Consider the following 19,071-nt stretch of genomic DNA (forward strand, 5'->3'; position numbering starts at 1 on the left):
GGCTCTGAAAGGATTGACTTAGTCAGTTCAATGCACGTTCCAGAAAGCGGTTAGTGCCTGGTTAGCTCAAGTAGTAGGTCACCCATCCTGCAACCAGGACGCCTGGGTTTGTATCCTGCTGACCTGCACTGCCAGTGTGGGTCCTTAGGCAAGACCCATCAGGGGAGTGGCAGCCTAGTGGTTAGGGCATTGCGCTTGGAATCCTGAGGTTCTGGGATCAATCCCCACCCCCACAGACTGCCACTCTGGGTCCCTGAGCAAGACCCTTAACTCTAAACTGCTGCCCTGGTGCTGCACAATGGCAGTCCACTGCTGGGTTAAATGCAGAGAGTTTTTTTTTTTTTTTTGGTGACAGTAAAATGACAAAATGCTGGATCAAAAAAAGTACTTGATAAATAAGTACTTGAGTTTCGGAGAAGTAGCACTCCACCCCAAAGTTCTTGAAAAGATGTGCTCTAAATAAATTAAGTTAAATAACAAAGTAGTCTATAAGTTTTGAAAATATATAGGCTGTATTATGTCGTACCTCCGGTCATTGTTCAAATAGTTGTTTAATATTTTAAACAATTATAAATAAATTTTAAGTTTACAGCTTCAAATCCAATGTTTTCCAATTCATAGTGACAATAATTTATACATTTGTTTTGGAATGGGCATGATTGAACAGTGGAAGTGCCTGGATCCTACCTTCCAGCCAGGTGAGTAGGTGTGGCACACGTCTCCATGTCGTCCCCCCTGATGAGCCTCCTTAACCACAGCAGCTCACAGTTGCAGTGGAGTGGATTCCCCCCAAAGTTTAGGCTTATGACAGCATTGTAGGGTGTTGGACTGATGGCTCCCGTCTGTGATCTGATAAAAAGGAAAGTAGTTCGACAAATATTTGTATGTCCTATTGGACTTATTATATTCTAGGTGATTGGACTTTAGTTAAACTCACATTTAAAGTCACACTGTCATTACAACATGCCTTTCCTCTTTACATACATTGCTTATTTGTACTCGTATATGTGCAATAGAGAAAGAAGACAAATCCCTTCATTATGGGCAACAAAAATTACTTTGGAGTTGACTCTGATAAGAAGTAAAGTCCTTTCTTTAGGTGCTGATTTTTAAATGCACCTATTTGCAGCAGGACTGTTTAGAAAACCAGGGCTTCAACCTAATTTTTTCAGAAAAATTAGACCAAAGCAGTAAGACTCAGCACCATGGTTGGTGATTTTAACTTGTTTTGAAACTACGAAAATATAGCTACTTAAATTTGCTTTCATATGGCTTAAAATCTAATGAACAGCAGGGCTTCCTTAATAATTACATTTTGAAGAAAACATCTAATTACATATTTACTTTTTAATTAGCATGCATTAAAAATGAAAAATCGACTTTGGTTATTATTGGATTTACACCTGTAAGTTAAAGTGAGTTCATTAGTAGTTTTTAGAATAAACTTGAATAAACAGCTGCTGTTTTGGATAGTCAAAAATAGAATATATGTACTCTGTTACAACTCACAGTGAAAGACCACATTAGTAGCTCAGCATCCTTTTCCCACCTGAGCATTTTTCTTCACAATATCAAAAGAAGAAATCTTAAGATGTACCTTGCAAAAAATGGATCAGGTGGCAGAGTTCTGAGCCGGTTAGAGGTCATATCCAGCCGCGCCAGCTTATAAAGCTCTCCAAAGACTCCTTCAGCTATATGGTCTATTAGGTTATGGTCCAGGTTCAGAGTGTGGAGACTGGCCATGTTCTGAATAGACTCCCATGGTACCCTGTTGGAATAAGATTAGGTTTTTGTTAGACTGATTCCTTAGAGATACTTTTAATAAGTAAACTCATGAGAGAGTCATGCACTTGTCTGAGAGGGGAAGGATGAGGTATGTATGTGAAACTAAAGGCAGCTGTGAAGACTGACCATTTGATCTCCTGCCTCTGGTGGATAGAATAAGCTATGGGTTAAAGAACTGTGATCAGATTATTTGGAGTTTTGTTTTTGTTACATTATTAAACTATCAGTTAATAATAATGTTGACAGATGATCAGAGGTTTCGAAGCACAACTTTGATTTAAGTCATTAAGCATCCTGTTCAGTTTGTTTGAAGTATGACTTACAAGTGAGAAAACAGTAAAACATGAACTTGTCTTTGTAAAGGCATTTTTATTGTCTCACGTTTTTCCTCGTACTGTTTTCTTTTCAGTGTTTTCATTTTTTATCACAACTTGTTCGTCAGAGTTTTTTCCAAAGTGCATCATTGAAATAAGGCCGTAGCGGTTCTTTCATTTGATGTTGAACTGTAAGGATAATGTAGTGGAAAGAATGCATTAGTTTTGGTAATGAACAAAGACACTTTTGCTTCTTGCTCACTCAGAAGGTAGGTGAAAATTCACATCTTTAGCACACGATCAGCATCGTTCTGCTGTTGTGAATGTTTTCCGAATGGAGCGCAATGGAGGTAGGCGGAGGGAGCATGAAGAAATGTGTGCATTCTGCTTTGGAGTAAAAAAATGCATTAGCAGGATGCTTTACTGTTCTCCTAGAAGTTTCTTATGTTAATATCAGTCCATTCTAGTAATCAATATCGTTTTTTAAACCGATAATTTCACTGCAGTTGAAAATTAGGAAATAAAATGTTTTGTTTCACAAATTATTGAAAGAGTTTCATGACTCGGCGAGTCCTATGGACACAACTTTACGCATGCGTGTTTCTAGACATGGTAAAAATGAACTGCTGAAGTTAAAATGAAAGGCCAATCTGGATGTTTGTTAACATGTTTGCACCAAAGTAACAGGTCTATGCACTTCAGAAACTAGCTATCCTCTGTTTTTGATACTTAACTATTAATTAACCTGGGAGGGAATGATCTGCAGATAGAAAAGATCCAATGTAGAGGGGTTTCCTGGGCAAAACTGTGTTATGCCCGTCTTGTGTTGCTTACTCTAGCAGGATATGGCACTTTAGTTCAAAGCTCAAATAGTCTCAAACTTAATCCCTAAAAGTTAGTTTACTTTATACCAATCTTCTCTCTAGTCATCAGATTTCAGGCATTCTGAGTATAAGCAAGATCATGCTTGGATATTGTCATAATGGGGATGCAGGCGACAGTTTCTTCTACTGCTAGATACCATCCTGTCAAAATGGGCTGAAATATACGCTTTTAATTAAATCCGTGCCAAAATGAATTGAGAAAAGTGAAATCCAGTTATAGGAAAGTTAACTTGAGAAACTGTCTAAGTTTACATAAAGCTGATTCAAAGTTGATCCATATTTACAATGTCAACCCTTCCTTTTAGACTTGGCATTCACACTGCATATTAGCCTCCAGTTAGAATGCAAGTCCTTGCTCCATTTAAGATCATGATTAGCCTCTTTTCCACCTTTTGACACCTAGCCAGTATCTATAAGCCCCCGACTTGCTTACCTTACACACTCAATCGCTTCCCTTTGGTTCTGTAGGCTTTGATGAATGGCTATGGTACTAGCAGCAATATTAATGCTAAAAAGGCCTTTAATGCAAATATAGATCATTGCAGGTAACTGTAGTTGACAAATGGTTTCAAGCACTGCTTCCTTTTAAAGTAATTCTGCTCTTTTAATTCAGTCAGAATGACGGAGCGATATCAGCTGCCCTCTCTTAATTAACACCTTCTCTTGAACAGTAGAATGACTGAATGCTTCTTGTAGGTCATTTGGTACCAGGGCGGAGAGGCAGTACAGATGAATTGATTTTCATCTTTCTGCAGCAGTTAGCATCTCATATTAACCGAAAATCGTTACAAATTACCATTATATAAACTGAAGCTGTTATGCACAATTTTTTTTTCTTGTATGGCCATTTATATGCAAGTTAATTTTGAAGTTCTACCTTGATAACTCAGATCAGAGGAAGGTCTTGCTCATTATAACTTGTTTCCAGAGCGAGTATTTTTAACCGTATGGGAAAATGTGACACAGATTCTTCAATGCTTAGAATAGACGCTGTAGTCAGCAAGCTATGCAAGCAGCACCTGCAACTCTGCATTTTCAAGGGTTGGCAGATCTTAGAAAGGCCAAGGTGCTCACTCTTGGGACGATTTAACCATTTAATGCCAACCTCCGGCTGCTGAAATCTTTTGCATTGTATAGTGCCTTGAAAAGACGGGAGGACTGATTATTCAGCCAAACTGGTTTAGTCCTGAATAGTAGTGAATCAGTAAAAGTCATCCATTGTTCTATAATGACGTTTGCAAATTATTACATTGTGCGCTCCAGTTTGAATTATATACAATATCCATAGTAATGCACCGTCATTCAGGGGCGTAAGCTTCAGAATGCCCTCATTGAAACCCGTACTGAATCAAAGTGAAAGGAAATTATAACCTTGTCTAAATCAATTTAGTTTGGAGCTTTCAGTCATCTTCTAGCCTCAGCAGTTTTAGCACGCCTTTTTTGTCTTCATTGAGTCGGACTTTAGACTTTCGCTATTGTTCCATTTGAATTATGGAGTTTTGAGTCTTCATTTTTATTTTTATTTTTTGTGAGCCAAAGATCATCACTGCAGTGAGTCGTTCAGATTGTTGTATAAGGTTTCCTGTCAGTGTTGCGATAATTTGCTCTTTTACTGTATATATTAGCCTCGTAATCTATTAAATCTACCAAAAGGATACATTTTCTTACCCAGTAAGGGAGTTCAACTATACAACTTAAAGAAACAAGTTAACTTGTTTTTTGTTCAGGTCAAGATCTGTTTTTCAGGAATAATCAAAGCTCATGAACGACGAAACATATGCCACACAAAAGAGTATTATCAGGCATAGGTAAATAAAATAACAGGATCATGGCTCTATCATACAACTAATATAGGAAAATAAAATGAACATTGGAAAGAGTGTAAAAGCTGCTTACTAAAAAATGCTTGTTAAACTTGTCATCCAGGTCATTGCAACAACAAAACAAGCTTAAACTGGAGGCAACAAGACTTTCATAAAAATGAAACAAGACTAGGCATCAAAATCTTTTTGTAAAATTATTAAATTTGACTTGAAACCACATGCTTTCACTTAAGGGGACCATTAGGTTCATAAATTTATTGTGCCATTATCCTGCATTAACAAAAGCTTGTTCTATGTTTGATTACCACGCTTTTGTGGGGTTTTCCTTTAAAACTCCACAGCAGGTGATGCTCTTAAAGTCAGAGGAGTCCTGAACGTGTCTGCCAGGTTAACTTGACAGTTTGTCAGAAATTCGCAATGTGTAAATATGACTTTTTGGGGTGGAGTGGCGGCTTAGTGGTTAGGGCATTGTGCTTGGATTACAGAGGTTCTGAGTTCAAGCCCCACCTCCACAGACTGCCAATCTGGGTCCCTGAGCAAAGAACCTCAACCCCACGCTACTCCCCGGGAGCTGCGCAATGGCAGCCCACTGCTCCCCGAGGGGATGGGTTAAATGCAAAGAGTTAATTTCTTTGCAGTTGTGACAATAAAGTTGAATTCGTCTTCTATTCTATCCCAAGTGTATTTGATCAGGTAGCTCATTGAATGTCAGACAAAATCTGTTGGTACTCGTTTGCATCTTTGAACCTCAGCACATCACCAAGAGGCTGTGGAGTTTTTAGGGAGTGATTGGACAGTACTGACCAACCAATCAGGAAGTTACTTCAGGGAATGCAAGCAAAGCATATTATTTGGATGTGAGTATTGAGTCAGATTTTAATTTTAATGTCACACAGTCGATGAAAGATAAATCAATGTTCTGGCAGAAGTTGACTCAAGTTCAAGTTTTTTCCATTAATAAAATAATTTACACTTAAGTAATGGTTCAGCATTGATAATTTTAAAAGAAAAGCTTAAAAATATCCTAGTTTCCTTAGGCAGAAACTATCAAACACAATCATCCAGAAGATAATTTTCGACACATCGAGTTTTCTTTTGAGATTAACACTGAGGTCTACACCACTATTGTAAAGAATATTACGTTTTGAAAGAGGAATCTGGGAAGATCATTAGAAATGGGGAAAATGTCTTGTAGGTGGAAGAGGAAATGTATCTTTTCGGCAACTACACTCTGTTGCACCATTGGCATACCACTCTACACAGAAGAGATTAATAGATGTCAGCCATGTTATCAGAAAACTCTATTTCTCAGCCATTTGAAAAGGTTATGGGTGTTGAATTTTTGCTTGCTAGCCTGACATCAGAGTTTTACTGAAAAAAGTAAAAAGATCTTACCTCCTAAGATTATTGTAGGACATGTCAAGGTCTTCCAGAGTTAGTAGGAAGTCATCAAAAGCCTCGACAGAAACTTTCACAAGCTGGTTGTTGTTTACTATCAGATGTTGCAGGTTGGTCAATCCTGCAAGGTCCTTGGGTCCAAGTGTTGTTAATCTATTGCCTAAACAACACAATGCCAGAATATGTTTTATGCAAAAATCTGCTTGGGTAACATTGTAACTCAAAGTGCCTGGAATGTCTATAGCTTACCATCCAGGTGCAAAGAGCGCAAACTCTCCAGGTCAGCAAAGGCCATCGGTCGAATTTGGTGGATTGTGTTCCTCGACAGAGTGAGATCAACCAGTCCAGTCATGTTGACAAAATCATTGCCGCCCACCTCTGTTATGAAATTGTCAGCGAGTCGCAGCTCCACCGTTCGCCGGTCGACATGCGGTGGTACAAAAAGCAGGCCCTTATCGGCACAGAGCGTGCTCAGCGACTCTGACAGGTTACGACACACGCAGTGGAACGGGCAGGCAGACACAACACCCCACGTCTCTCCTGCTCCAATCAGAGAGGGCAGCAGGCAGCATGTGACTAGCGTCAGCCAGTGAGACACCGGGAAAGTAAAGGCTTCTGGAATCGTTCTCTTGGTAGAAGTCCTGGCGCATGCACAGTGGTGGAGTTGGGATGAGGAGGACAATGATGAGATGAATAAAGGGGGGAGAAATGAGAGGGAGAGGATGGATAAAGGGAATAGGGAGGAAGAGGTTGAGCCCTCTGCTTTTTGTTTAGGGTGGTGTGTTTGGGGCAGGTGTGTTTCTCTGCAGGGATTGAGGGGTGGGGGCACGAGCATGGTAGATCGCCTGGCTTTCCACAGACCTGTAGAAAGAAGGAGAGAAGAATAAAAGACGATACAATTTAGAATCGCAATAACAGAACAGTAAATGTACTTTAATGACACAAAATATTGGGATTTATCCAGTTTGTTACCCGTATTTGTATGGTTATCTACATACTATCTAACCATAAATGATTTAGACCACAACATAGCGGGATTGCTTTCTTCTTACTCAGCAAAGCTGGAAAGAAGTGTTTTGTTCATCTCATGCTATTGTAAAGGCTTGCTATTGTATGGCCACTTATATCTTTATGAAATTGCAGAAATATCCATATTTTGAAATGGTACAATAATTGCCGTATTTTTTTTTGCACTTGAGTGCCGGCACTATTTTCAGATATTTTCACATCACCTAACAAGTCACTATGTGGTCCACAAGGTAGAGTTGTTTTTAATAATTTAAATCCATTAATATTATGCCTGAAAAATGGCTAAGGCCAGCTCTGGCATTTTTGTAGGTATATATTTTTCTTTTTTTTTTTCTTTCTTGGAAGTATTTTACTTGTTTATGGATTAAAGTTGTATAGTAAAAATGAATAAGTTTAAATACATTTTACCATGTAACCAAGTAATACTTGGAGCTTTGATTTTTATTTTTCTGAGCTTAGAAGATGTTTGAAGTCACCACTATTCTGCAATTTAACTTTTCTAGTTGCATTCTAAATTCAGGGGATGTCCTTGATACATTTCTGAAAAAGGAATTCAGAAAATCTAACTACACCCTAATTTCATCTGCTAATGCCAATTCAAGCATGCAAATGTAATCATATGGATATTAATGTTGTGATTTTCCAACAAAAAAATATTAAAGCAGCTTTCTAAATGCATCAATAACTTGGCCTCCCACTTCTATTGATTTTTATTTTATGGGCAAAGGTTAATTGTTTGTCTGAATTATGTAAAGAATACTTTAAGGGAAGCAGAATTAGTTTAGCCCTGTGTTAAACAGATTAAACATTGTATTGTGACTGCAGTCCATTTGTATAAATAGGTTGGAAGTTGTGGTTGAATTCAAAATGTTTTCCCTCAAATCAAGAATTTAAAGACTGGACAACAAGATTATGCTATATTTCCAGTGTATCCTGCTAATTTATACAACATATAACTGGGGATATTTGATGCATAATTATAAAGCACTGGGACACAGGTTAGAAATATAGAAATGCCTTTTTGTAGATAACCTTAGTAAGTTGAATGAATGAACACAGCCTTGATCATTGAAAATGGCTCTATAGAAAACTGGGAATGGTCATCCAGATCATAAATTACTAAGGAGGAATTGGAAGAGGCACCTTGTCTTCAAACCCCTGGCCTGACAGCCAAATCGAGCGACGCTGTTGGTCTCTAAGGTTGACGCTATAAAACCCACAAAAAGAACCGTGTTGTAAATCGGAGACGTGCAGAAAATCTGCCAGTAAACACACGTTTTGTGGCTTTGTGATAAGGTACAAGAATGACTCACTGCAACTCATTGGCATGCACAACAGTTGTTATAGCAACTGTAACCTAGATACGGAGTTTGACAGGGGTTGACAGTTACAGTTTCACTTCTAGTAAAAAGTGAAGATGACATTTTTGAATCGGAAAGACAAAGAGGCATCTCTGGAGAAGGATGCAGTGTCTCTAGGGTGGTGCTGCACGGAACATAGACCTTGGTGATTATATATTGATGTACAGTATAATACATGCAAGCTTTGAGACTTTGACTAACGACCAGGCAGAGCCATGCATCATCCTGACTGTTACAGGCTGACGCAAATTGCTACTTAATAGTTTCCATAGCTTTGCTCTTTCTGTGTGAAGCTATGATGGTTTGCAATCCATCTTTGATATCAAGGCGGTGTTGGTATGGAAGTCTCCACCCTACTCCACATGCTTTGCTCTGTTCTCAAAATGTGAGCTTGGTACAAAACGGGCCGACTTTTTTTTTTTGGGCTCCCATGAGATAAAGGGGAGAAAGTGATAAGACGCTCTCTGCCGGAAACTATTATAAATTTTATCTCCGGCTCTTAAATGTTCTCACTTAAAGCAGAGTGAGGGAATAAAATAAGCAGTGCAGCAGTATAATGATGGGAATAGATTCCATTAATTTGAGCCATTATGAATAGTTCTGTTAATGGGATGCATTTTCCTTTAAGACATTTCAGCAGAACTTTTAGCCAGTGGGACATTAGGTCTTGAGGGGCCAAAAAAAAGACTTTTTAACTCGATTGTGGTGGTTAAAAACACCTCTGTCCATTGAGCAGAATGTAAATGCACAAGTGACAACACATGCTGCTTCGTTTCTCACTAGTTAGCCCTAAATGATTAAGTGACGTATTATGAGAAACGGTAGTGACTCTGAAGTTGGAGTTTTTAAAAGACAAATAGGCACTGAAGCTTAGTTATTTTGAGATGCTTGGTTACAATATACTTGAGGAAAAAGGTAGGAGGAAATGTCTGGAGTAAAAGGTGGTGGGGTTGAGTGCGTGGGACAAAGTTATGAATGCCTGCAGTGACAGCTTGTCCTCAGGGCAGTCGGTGTTGGAAGTCAAAGCCTTCTCAGCCCCTGCAGAGGGATGCATACTAAAACATGGCTGTGTAAATATGGATTTGCTTGTGTGTATATGTGCTTTCAAAGCATCCCTGTCTTTTGAACTTTTTTTTTGTTTGCATTTTCTTCTCATAAAAAAGTACAAACTTTAGCGCAAATGTTTGATTTTATAGACTAACACAAACAGAGGTGACAGGAAATTTCTAGCTTTCAAAATTTTTTGATGGGGAAAAAAATAGAAATGTTGAAAATTCTTCTAATCTGTTGTCTTTGATTATACACCTTTTAATCAAATCTCAACACTTAAGAAAAAAAAATGGAATGGAATAAAGTGACTAGAATATTTAATGCAGACCCTCCAATATAAGGACCTCCACTCAAATGTTAACAGACCAATTGCAGCTATAGAAGAGCTGCAGAGAGCCAAATTCAGTCACACAGGGGATACCGTAAACATCTGAAGGAACTAAATACCAATGCATGCCACATTTTTTGGAATTTTATTTATGAAAAAAAGACAAAGGCTGTATCCGTTATTACAGCTCACAATATTGCAGGACATATGTTGGCCTTCTCGTGTAACATCACAGTAGGGTGCAATAAACTGACATGAATAAGTTCAAGGGCTTCATTCACCCCTATAAGGTGAAATGTGTTTGAAAAATGAGTTGACTTGATGGTTGTCCCTGGAAAGCTCCGTTATCAGATGATGGGGATTTTTTGTTGCTTTAAGGTGAGTGTGTCTCTGCTCCTTTGTTTGACCTTATTTTTCTTTCACCCACTCGTTCTCTCTCTATCACTCATATATAAAGCCTCCTGCTGTACATTTATCTATACTGTCTCTAATTTCTAGCTCTCCTTGTGTGAAGCCCTCACATCCATCAACCCCAGGCATGCCTGCTCTGTTTTAACCTCCATACCTCTCTGACTCTATTAGTGTATAGCCATGGATTGTTACCCCTTCCCTCCTCTCCATCTACCTGCAGTTCCTTTCACCCGTCTCTTCATCCTTACTCAACTTCCATCTCCAAACCATTTCCGCTTCTGGCTGCTCTGGCTTCCACTTTTCTCTTCCTTTGTCTCATTCTCTTTTTCTTTCCTCACTCTGGTCCGTCCTTGAGGCAACCTGAGTACGACAATGTTATCAGTCACAGCTCTTCTTCGCCATCTTTTCCTTCACCGCCTTTCATTTTGTCTCGTCTGTCACTTGCTGACTCGGCTGCTGACCTCCACGTCTCCTTTCCTCCTCTTGCTCCTACGTTTAATCGTTATGCACTCTCATGACTTCATGCACCACATAGGATTTTTTGTTATCCCTTCTGTGCCCTGCCTGTCTCAGAGCTGCGGTCCTGCTCACTTTCCCCTTCATTTATCTACGTACTTCCCCGACCCATCTCTCTGCTCCCCATCTGCCTCATCACTTGATTATCCTGTAGAGTCATTTTTCTCCCTTTCCTCTTCCCACTCCTGCAGACTTTTTTTGTTTCATTTTGCACCTCTGCATTTCTCTCCCCCTCCTTTATATATTGCGCCCAGATCTCATTTGCAGACTGAGAGTGCAGTGCTGAAGCTTTCTGATGGGGTGTGCTCACAAAGTTGGATGTAACGGATCCCTTCACTCGCTGATCGATCTGACCCTAAGAGATGGATCACAACCTGTCCATTTCATTTCCACTAGCCCTTTTGATCCCTCTTTTATACTAATCTGATCTTTTAATCTGCTTTCTCATATTTTCATCATAGTTCCTTCCAGAATTTATCCTTTTAAGTGTCAAGATTTTCTTTTACATTTTAATTACCATCAAGTAAAAACAACCACATACTTTTTATTACATTTTATGTGACATCACAGCAGTAGGTATCTTATAGGCGATATAACCAATTCCCCTCTGGACATCATTTATTTCAAAGGACATCTAATTGATAAATGGAACTAATGTGTGATTTATCTCAGTATAAATCCAGCTGTTCTTTCAAGGTTGAAGATGTTTTGGAGTGTTAAATAATTACTCACTAAGAGCAAGGAGGGATGTAGAGAAGTTAGAAAAGCAAGATCCCAAAATTTAACATGTCAAACATCTTGTTTCCGGATGTAATCTTAAAATGGACAGTGAACAGTACAACTTTAAAGCCTGCCATCTGAACTGACAGTCTAAGCAAGAAGAGCACTAATTAGAAAAAGCAAGCTGTTTTCTGGATACACGACCGAAAAAAATCCAACTTCCAAACCCACCTCAAACTGCGTTCAGTCATGATGCAGCCAATGTCTGTATCCCTCTATTATCGGATCATGCGTTAAACACATTAAGCATCAGTATAAATAACCATCGTGCCATCTCGCTTCAGTGTTTTGCCAAGTTAGCCGATATATTTGCCTACTTAACAAGTAAATATCTTGAAATACTTAAATATTCTGATATATTTAAGAGGTAATTATCAATCTCTATTTAGTTTTTGCTTAAACTGTTCAGCTAAAATGAAATTTATCTGTTTATAATTGAAATCTTTAGGCACGTCGTCAAAAGCAAATGTGTAAATGTTAATGTAGGCAGCAGGCTTCAGGCTGCTTATTGAAAACTAGCATTGCAGCCGGCACATCCCACATCCCCATTAGGTGATGGCAGCATTATTTTGTGGGGAGGATTTTCATCAATTTATCATTTTACATTCATTTTTTATCATTGCATTTTACTTTTTATAAACATTTTCTTCTTTCTTAATATACTAGTTTTTTTTAGTCTGATATAAAATCTAGTGTGGACTCAATTTTATTAAGTTTTCTGTTTTTTATAGCTAAATTTCATCCATATTATGCATTCATGATGAATTTCCAATTTAATTTGACAGCAACTTTTCAAAGGATTTTAGTTCTCTACACTTATCTCTTTCCATCCCTGCTATCAGATTACATATAAACCGACTACAACTTATCACAGTTTCAGTAGTACTTCAAATCTATGGTCATCCATTTCAGTTTTTCCAGCACATTTGAAACATCACTGAAAATCCTTTTGCTTTCGGCATTTTTCTATCCTCTGTGCTGCTCTTGGTGGTTATATAAAACTTTTAATTCAGATTTTATCTTTTCTTCTTTGCCTTATCTTTGGCTGCCTCTTTGCTGTGTTCATTGTGCTGCAGCAGCAGTAGTGCTTCCCCTGTCGAGATCAATAAAATCTCATCTTACACACTGTACTGTTGCTGTGGGAAGGTAAAGCGCTGTGCAGGCATCCGTTGTTTATGTGTGCCCAGAGCCGCTAAAATTAGCTAGAACAGCATCTGGCGTTAATTTGTAAGGATCATCTAACCAACCTGCTACTTGTCTGAACATTTTTTTTTCCTGAATGAATCTTAACATGTTTTTCTTCTGGCACTTCAGAAACATTCACACTTCAAAGTTGGCTGCTGAATTTGCAATAGGCTTCAAATACATAGATGTCAGAATCCGTCTCACTCTCAAGGGGCAGCAGACACTAAATTAGTCCTTTTAGAATCCAACCTGTTTTACTTTTCACAGGGAAAGAGTCAAAGAATGCATCTGATGAAAGTCTGAGACACACATAACAAATGAGAGCAGAAATGGAACAAAGATGACCATGAAAATATTTTTCCTGCATCCTATCCAAGTTATCTTCAGCTTCTTTAAGCTTGTGCTAGATCTACATCTACTTTCTTTCCTTTTCTTTTTCTGCTCTATTTTTGGAAATCTCTCACTACTCCACCATGCATGAACCTTTAATCCTCTAGAGATCAAGAAATGGGCGCATGGAGAGAGCAGAGCGTCTGCATGATGTAAAAATATGTGCTGCAAAAGTGTTTTAGGGAGTGTAAAAAACCTCTCATTACCCCCCAGGATTTAGAGAACAACTCCGCCAACAAGATGCACCTAACATTATCCAAACTCCTGAAAGTTTCCAGCACTTACTATATCCCCTGGAGGGTGTGGTATCTATTTGTGGATTCAAAGGCTGCTAAATATGTAGCTGCTAACAGCTTAGAAAGATGAATGTCCACAGAGTGTTTTCCAGGGATACTTTTATACTAATTCAAAACTCGGGCAATTAAGAAACGCTTGGTGCATGACTTAAAAACTCTAATTTGACTGAAACTTTCATTGGATTTCACATTTAAGACCTAATGTAGCTTTAATTTCCTTGTTGGCCTTTAATTCTCTGTGGTACATTATAAATGTCAGTCCCCTAAAATATGCCAAGCACAATTAATGACGTTAATAAACCATGTGTGTGTGTTTGTGTGCAGCCACACTCCAGACCGCAAATGCCATTAGACTGTAATCGACTTAAATCGACTTAGCGAATGTTGTGGTGTTTATAAACAAGGGGATTTGTATTAGCTCTCAAAACCCACTTATCACAAGCACAGTAATCCACAGATCTGATTGGGGCTGTGGGTTGGAACAACATGAGAAATCAGTCACAGAAACTCCTGACAGGCAAACGTCAAAATGTCCAGAGTTTTATGTCATTATGTTTTGGCTGACCCACTTATTGTGGTCTTCTGCTGCTGCAGCCTGAATGTGTTAAGAGATATTTCTCACACCTTGGTTGAAAATGAGTGGCTAACTGAGCTACTGTTAGAAGAGAATCGATAGCTTTCATCCTCTTAAACCAGTCTGAGGTCTACATAGCCTCATAATCCATACAAAAGCTTGTCACTGGATTTGTCTATTTTTTGCAACTCTGTAAACCAGAGGTGAATGTGTGAGAAATTTCCATCTTAAACCAGTCTGAGGTCTACATAGCCTCATAATCCATACAAAAGCTTGTCACTGGATTTGTCTATTTTTTGCAACTCTGTAAACCAGAGGTGAATGTGTGAGAAATTTCCATCATATCAGCAGGTTCTAAAATGCCATGTCAGGCAGTCTTACACAAACAACCTCACTGTGTTCAGAGTTCCTCAAGTCCTGGTTTTCTTCTCATGCAAAATGTCAACCTAAGCATGTCTTCACTACATTTAGATGCCTAACTTCAGAGTTGCTGCCAACAGGCGTAGGTAATAAATGGCTGCAGATTATACATGACAAAATATATAATTAGTACTTGATGGCACTAGATGGCAAGATTTGCTGCAAATGAGCGCTTGCTATGCAGAGATCGGAGGAAAATTTCCCAAAAGTTCCCAAAAAAACACAAAACAACCTTTGAGACTCCCAGAAAACTAACAAATGTTAAGAAAATTAAAAGTCTGGCTGCTTGAAAGCAAAAATGAACCATTCTAGCCAAGATGCATAAGAGCGTTGCATTGTTATATTGTGAAATAAAAGGCTCTGCTTGCCCAAATGCAGGTTGAATATGGAAGCAGCCTTTCACAATCCAATTCTTTCAGTTGCACCAAGGCTCTCTGGAACGTACTCTCATAATCCAGCCCCTAGATATGAGGTGAGCACTTGCATACTGAAACAACCAGGAGCATACCAAAACAGTCTTCCCACACAGTCATAATTATAGGGAGGCCGACGCATAGACACACACTTCTCTGCAGGCAAGAAACAAAAGAACGCCCACACAGCCTCTTCTTGCAGCTGTCGTGTGTACTGTAAGCCCACTCATCCTTTTGATACTATTGCTCTTTAGCCGTATTGTCCTATTTAGTCAGCTGGAGTGTATCAGGAGCAGGAAGGGGTAAAAATTTCATATAGAAAACTTGCATGAGCACAAGAGCTTAGCAGCATGAAATAGACGGGGGGGCAAAGAAAATGGTGGGATTGCATAAGATGGAGGAAAATAAAAACCATTAGTGTTAAGAGGAAAGAGCGAAAAGCCAGAAGTTTGAAGAAGATGGGGATGAGTGAGGAATGAAGAGTCAGCAGGTATGAATGTGTGTCGTTAAGCGGATGGGCAGAGAAATATGTAAAGGCGATAAACGGGTGAAGGCCGCCATCCATCACTGTCGAGAAGAGAGGGATGTGAGAGGGAAGTATGGATTCGATTAGAGAAAGGAAGAGCTGTGTTTAAAAAAAAATGACTTTGTAAGGCGTCTCCATCATGTTGGTCTGAGGGATGGAGGACAGACAGCTGGTTTCAGAAGGGGAGCAAAAGTTCAGGAAAAATGGGTTTATAAAATACTTTTTCCTTTTTTTTTGGTCCTTTTTGTTGAATCATGGTTAATAATTTTCATCAGTGATAGACCTCTGTTTTATCCATTCATCAAACTCTTTCCCATTTATTTAGCTCTCCCAAAGAAATGTTTCTCAGCTCTTGGTTTACATGCTCACCTTTGACCTTTAGCACTGCAGATCCATTCCTAAAACATGCTGACAACTGGTGGTGCTATGTAACAAAACTGCACAACCCATCATGATGTTTTGGTTCTAGACAGTTTGGATCAGTCACTAAATATTCTTAGAAAGTAGGTGCAGAGTTGGAGGCCATCATCAAATAGTAAAATTATTTCTACGCAACATATGACCCTCCTGAATGATGCATCCATTACACATAGACTATATGATACAGGGGATTTACTTCTAGCAGATTTGATTATGGCTTTAAGCATATTTAAATAAAACAAATCATGTTTTGGTAGAATTGGAATAATAAGTATTGAAATATAGAATATGAATCAATGAATCCCATCATCTGCTCTCTTGGTTCTGGTCTCTTTGTGGTCTATCAAAGTATTTTCCCTTTCTGCACGTGAAATTAGCCCTCCGCTGACATTGCTTCCCAAACAAGGATTACATGAGTCACCTCTTTTGCGAAGCATATACAAATGGCAACAAGATGGACTTAAACACTTGTCAATATTGTCTCTATTGTACTCAAAGGACTGATGCCATTGTTAAAAAAATCACTAGAATCGTCTGAAGGCAATGTTTATGCACATATGCCGTTAGTTCATGGTTAATATGCTTGTTTAAACCAATCTAATTTCCCTTTTTTTAAACCTTACCCTGCTGTTAGAGCAGGGTAAGGTTTAAAGCATTTCAGCTTCTGTAGGGTCAAAAAATTTTCTGGATTTTTGACAAAGGCACAGAATCCCAATCGCCTTCCCGTTTGTCTCCCTAGCCTAGATCTTGAACAAAAACAGCAAAAGTTGGTCATCGAGGAAAATGTAAATGTGGTGGTGCAGTAAGAGAACTGAAGAGGGTAAAAACCTACTGTCTAATTACAGCTGGACTCAACACAGATAGTTTAAATCTGAAATCCTCAGTTAATTCCTCCTGAACTTTATGCTCTGTATTAGATGCAGGAAGGCAACAACAACCATGTTGTTTCTGTTTGTGTATGATGAGCAAGTATGAATCTGTCTCACTAAATCCTGTTGGAACCCATCCTACTTGGAAGATTTCGATAATTGTCTCTATTCTTGGAGCGCTTCAGTCAGATTATTAAAATGTTTTTTTTTTCTTCCCTTTTCCAACCCTGATTCACTTCAGACATTGAAAAGGCTTAGAAAGACCTAATTTTTTTAAGTTTGTGCTCATTTCTTCCTCCCTTTAAAAGCCATGGCTGCTTTGTTGTGGCTAATTTTCATTCAGCTTTATGGAACTACGTGCCACTGATGTGCAGATCATAAGGACATGAGCGTTTCATCAGACGGTTTTTGGGATATTAGGGCACTTCTGGCTCTGGCACTTTATCTAAAGCGAAGTTCTGAAACGTGAGCTAAATCTTAGAACTTGGCAACACTTAAAAGAAATGCTCGTTTCCTCCTCATACTGTGTTTGGAATAAAAACGTAATACTTGTGGAGGCTTTGAAGTTTGCCTGACTTTTTAAGGTTTGCATAGATAAGAAAGGAAGTCTTTAATTAACCTGGAATGCTGTTTCAAAGTGTGAAGTCATAAAACTTGGATCCTACCCATTTTTTGTTCTTCTGAAAGGAAAAGAATCAATGCTTTTAGGATGTTTTTGTCTGCATGAAATGTTGGCCTGAAAATAAAAAGGCAAAATCAACCCCTCGCTCCTATTTATCTCAGTCTTTGAATCTGTGAACCATGAGGAACGACTGCGCAAGAAATCCTCAAGCACTAAATCATACACGCTTTTGTTTATTTTCTTCCATGGACTGTGCAGAAAGTAACTGTTTTGTTAATGTAGACAAAAATAAGATTATGATCTAATTTTATTACAATTAGCTTTAACTGCTACAACAAAGCAATTAGCCGCAGCTGAATAAAAGCTCCAAAGGATTTCTCTCGTCGCTTCATATTTGTTTGAAAGCTACAGGCATTTATCAGTCTGCCGATAAGCAGCTTAAAACCCTGCATACTGCTGCAAGTTTCCTGCACTTCCTACCAATCAAATTGCCAAATGCATTTAAAGTTTGCATCATATTCACGGTTCACCAGCTCCCAGTCCAAGGTAAATCAGTTCCCCAACACTATTATTAACAATATTAACACCTCCATAAGGGTGGCAGCCAGTACCCCGCCCTTCAGGATTCGCTGCAATTTTCTCCCCTTCCCTCCTTGGAAAGAGCACACACAAGCTGAAGAGCTTTGGGGATCCCATTTTCCGGGAGGTAAATTGAATTGGCAGCTGTGGTGACAGTGATTTTCTTTGGCATTTTTAGTAACACAGGGGAGCAGTGTGGGAGCGAGTCATAATCTGTCCTAAAACTCATTAGAAATTATTTTTACGTACATCAATTACCAAAGCCTTCGAAACTACAGAGTTATTTTATTCACTGCTGTAATGATTACAAACTTTACTCTTGTAGGGATTTGATGATGAACCAATGTGAAGTAGGAAATAATTGCGTTATCTGAGAACCCTATGTTGCTCAATCTGCAGTGTTGCATTTGTGTTCTGAAAAACCCATGCAACCAATTTATTTCAGAAGTCATGAAATCAAACCAGTCTTTTTGCTAAAAACGGATCAGAAAAGGGTTAACAAAGTTTTATAAACATGCAGCATCATGGAATATTTGTTTATTGGAGCCTGATGACTTTATTTGATTTCTGACCATCATACAATTTGATAAACCAATGAAATAAATCTCCCTCAGCAGCCTTGATTCCCCCTAGTGAAGCATAGTATTGTGATGTTAGGAGGATTTTCTTCTATTAAAGCTATTGAGATGCAAGAAGCTAAACTCAGGACAATCTGGGAACAAGACAGATTGTACCCTACAAAAAAGTTTAAACTTATCAGAGATCTACCTTCCAGCAGAAAAACAATGAACATTCAGCCAAAGCAACAATGATTTAAAATAAAGCACATTCATGATTTTGAATGGACCTGATTCAATATATTTGAGAATCATTGGCAGAATGCAGACTAAGATGTGTTAAACTAATCTGCCTGTTATGTTTGAAAATAACAGGCAAAATCAGTTTGCAGACTTGAAAGGTGATGAAAAGCCTGCCGCTCTATAAACACACCTACTCATCAATTTAAAAACCATGTATTTATCTTCCAGTTGTTGATCTATCAAACAGATTATCAATGAGATGCCTGAACTTTTTAATGTAGCATTATAGGAAAAAGTT

General features: G+C 38.6%; 2 protein-coding genes across 3 annotated transcripts in view; one reads left to right on the forward strand and one right to left on the reverse strand.

Moving 5' to 3' along the window:
• Window positions 1–19,071, forward strand: part of pc (pyruvate carboxylase) — a 373,340-nt gene that overhangs the window by 223,595 nt on the left and 130,674 nt on the right. The window lies entirely within an intron of this gene.
• lrfn4 (leucine rich repeat and fibronectin type III domain containing 4) overlaps window positions 1–19,071 on the reverse strand; it is a 46,613-nt gene that overhangs the window by 17,238 nt on the left and 10,304 nt on the right. Inside the window, exons 3-6 of the mRNA XM_015373839.1 lie at window positions 6,454–7,065; window positions 6,202–6,364; window positions 1,598–1,768; window positions 688–849 (exon numbers count right to left, since the gene is read on the reverse strand). Of these exons, the coding sequence (XP_015229325.1) occupies window positions 688–849; window positions 1,598–1,768; window positions 6,202–6,364; window positions 6,454–7,039 (1,082 nt within the window). The 5' untranslated portion in view covers window positions 7,040–7,065. The remainder of the gene's footprint in view (window positions 1–687; window positions 850–1,597; window positions 1,769–6,201; window positions 6,365–6,453; window positions 7,066–19,071) is intronic.

Source organism: Cyprinodon variegatus, unplaced genomic scaffold, assembly GCF_000732505.1.
Source record: "Cyprinodon variegatus isolate N-32 unplaced genomic scaffold, C_variegatus-1.0 Scaffold93, whole genome shotgun sequence".
Classification (NCBI taxonomy): domain Eukaryota; kingdom Metazoa; phylum Chordata; class Actinopteri; order Cyprinodontiformes; family Cyprinodontidae; genus Cyprinodon; species Cyprinodon variegatus.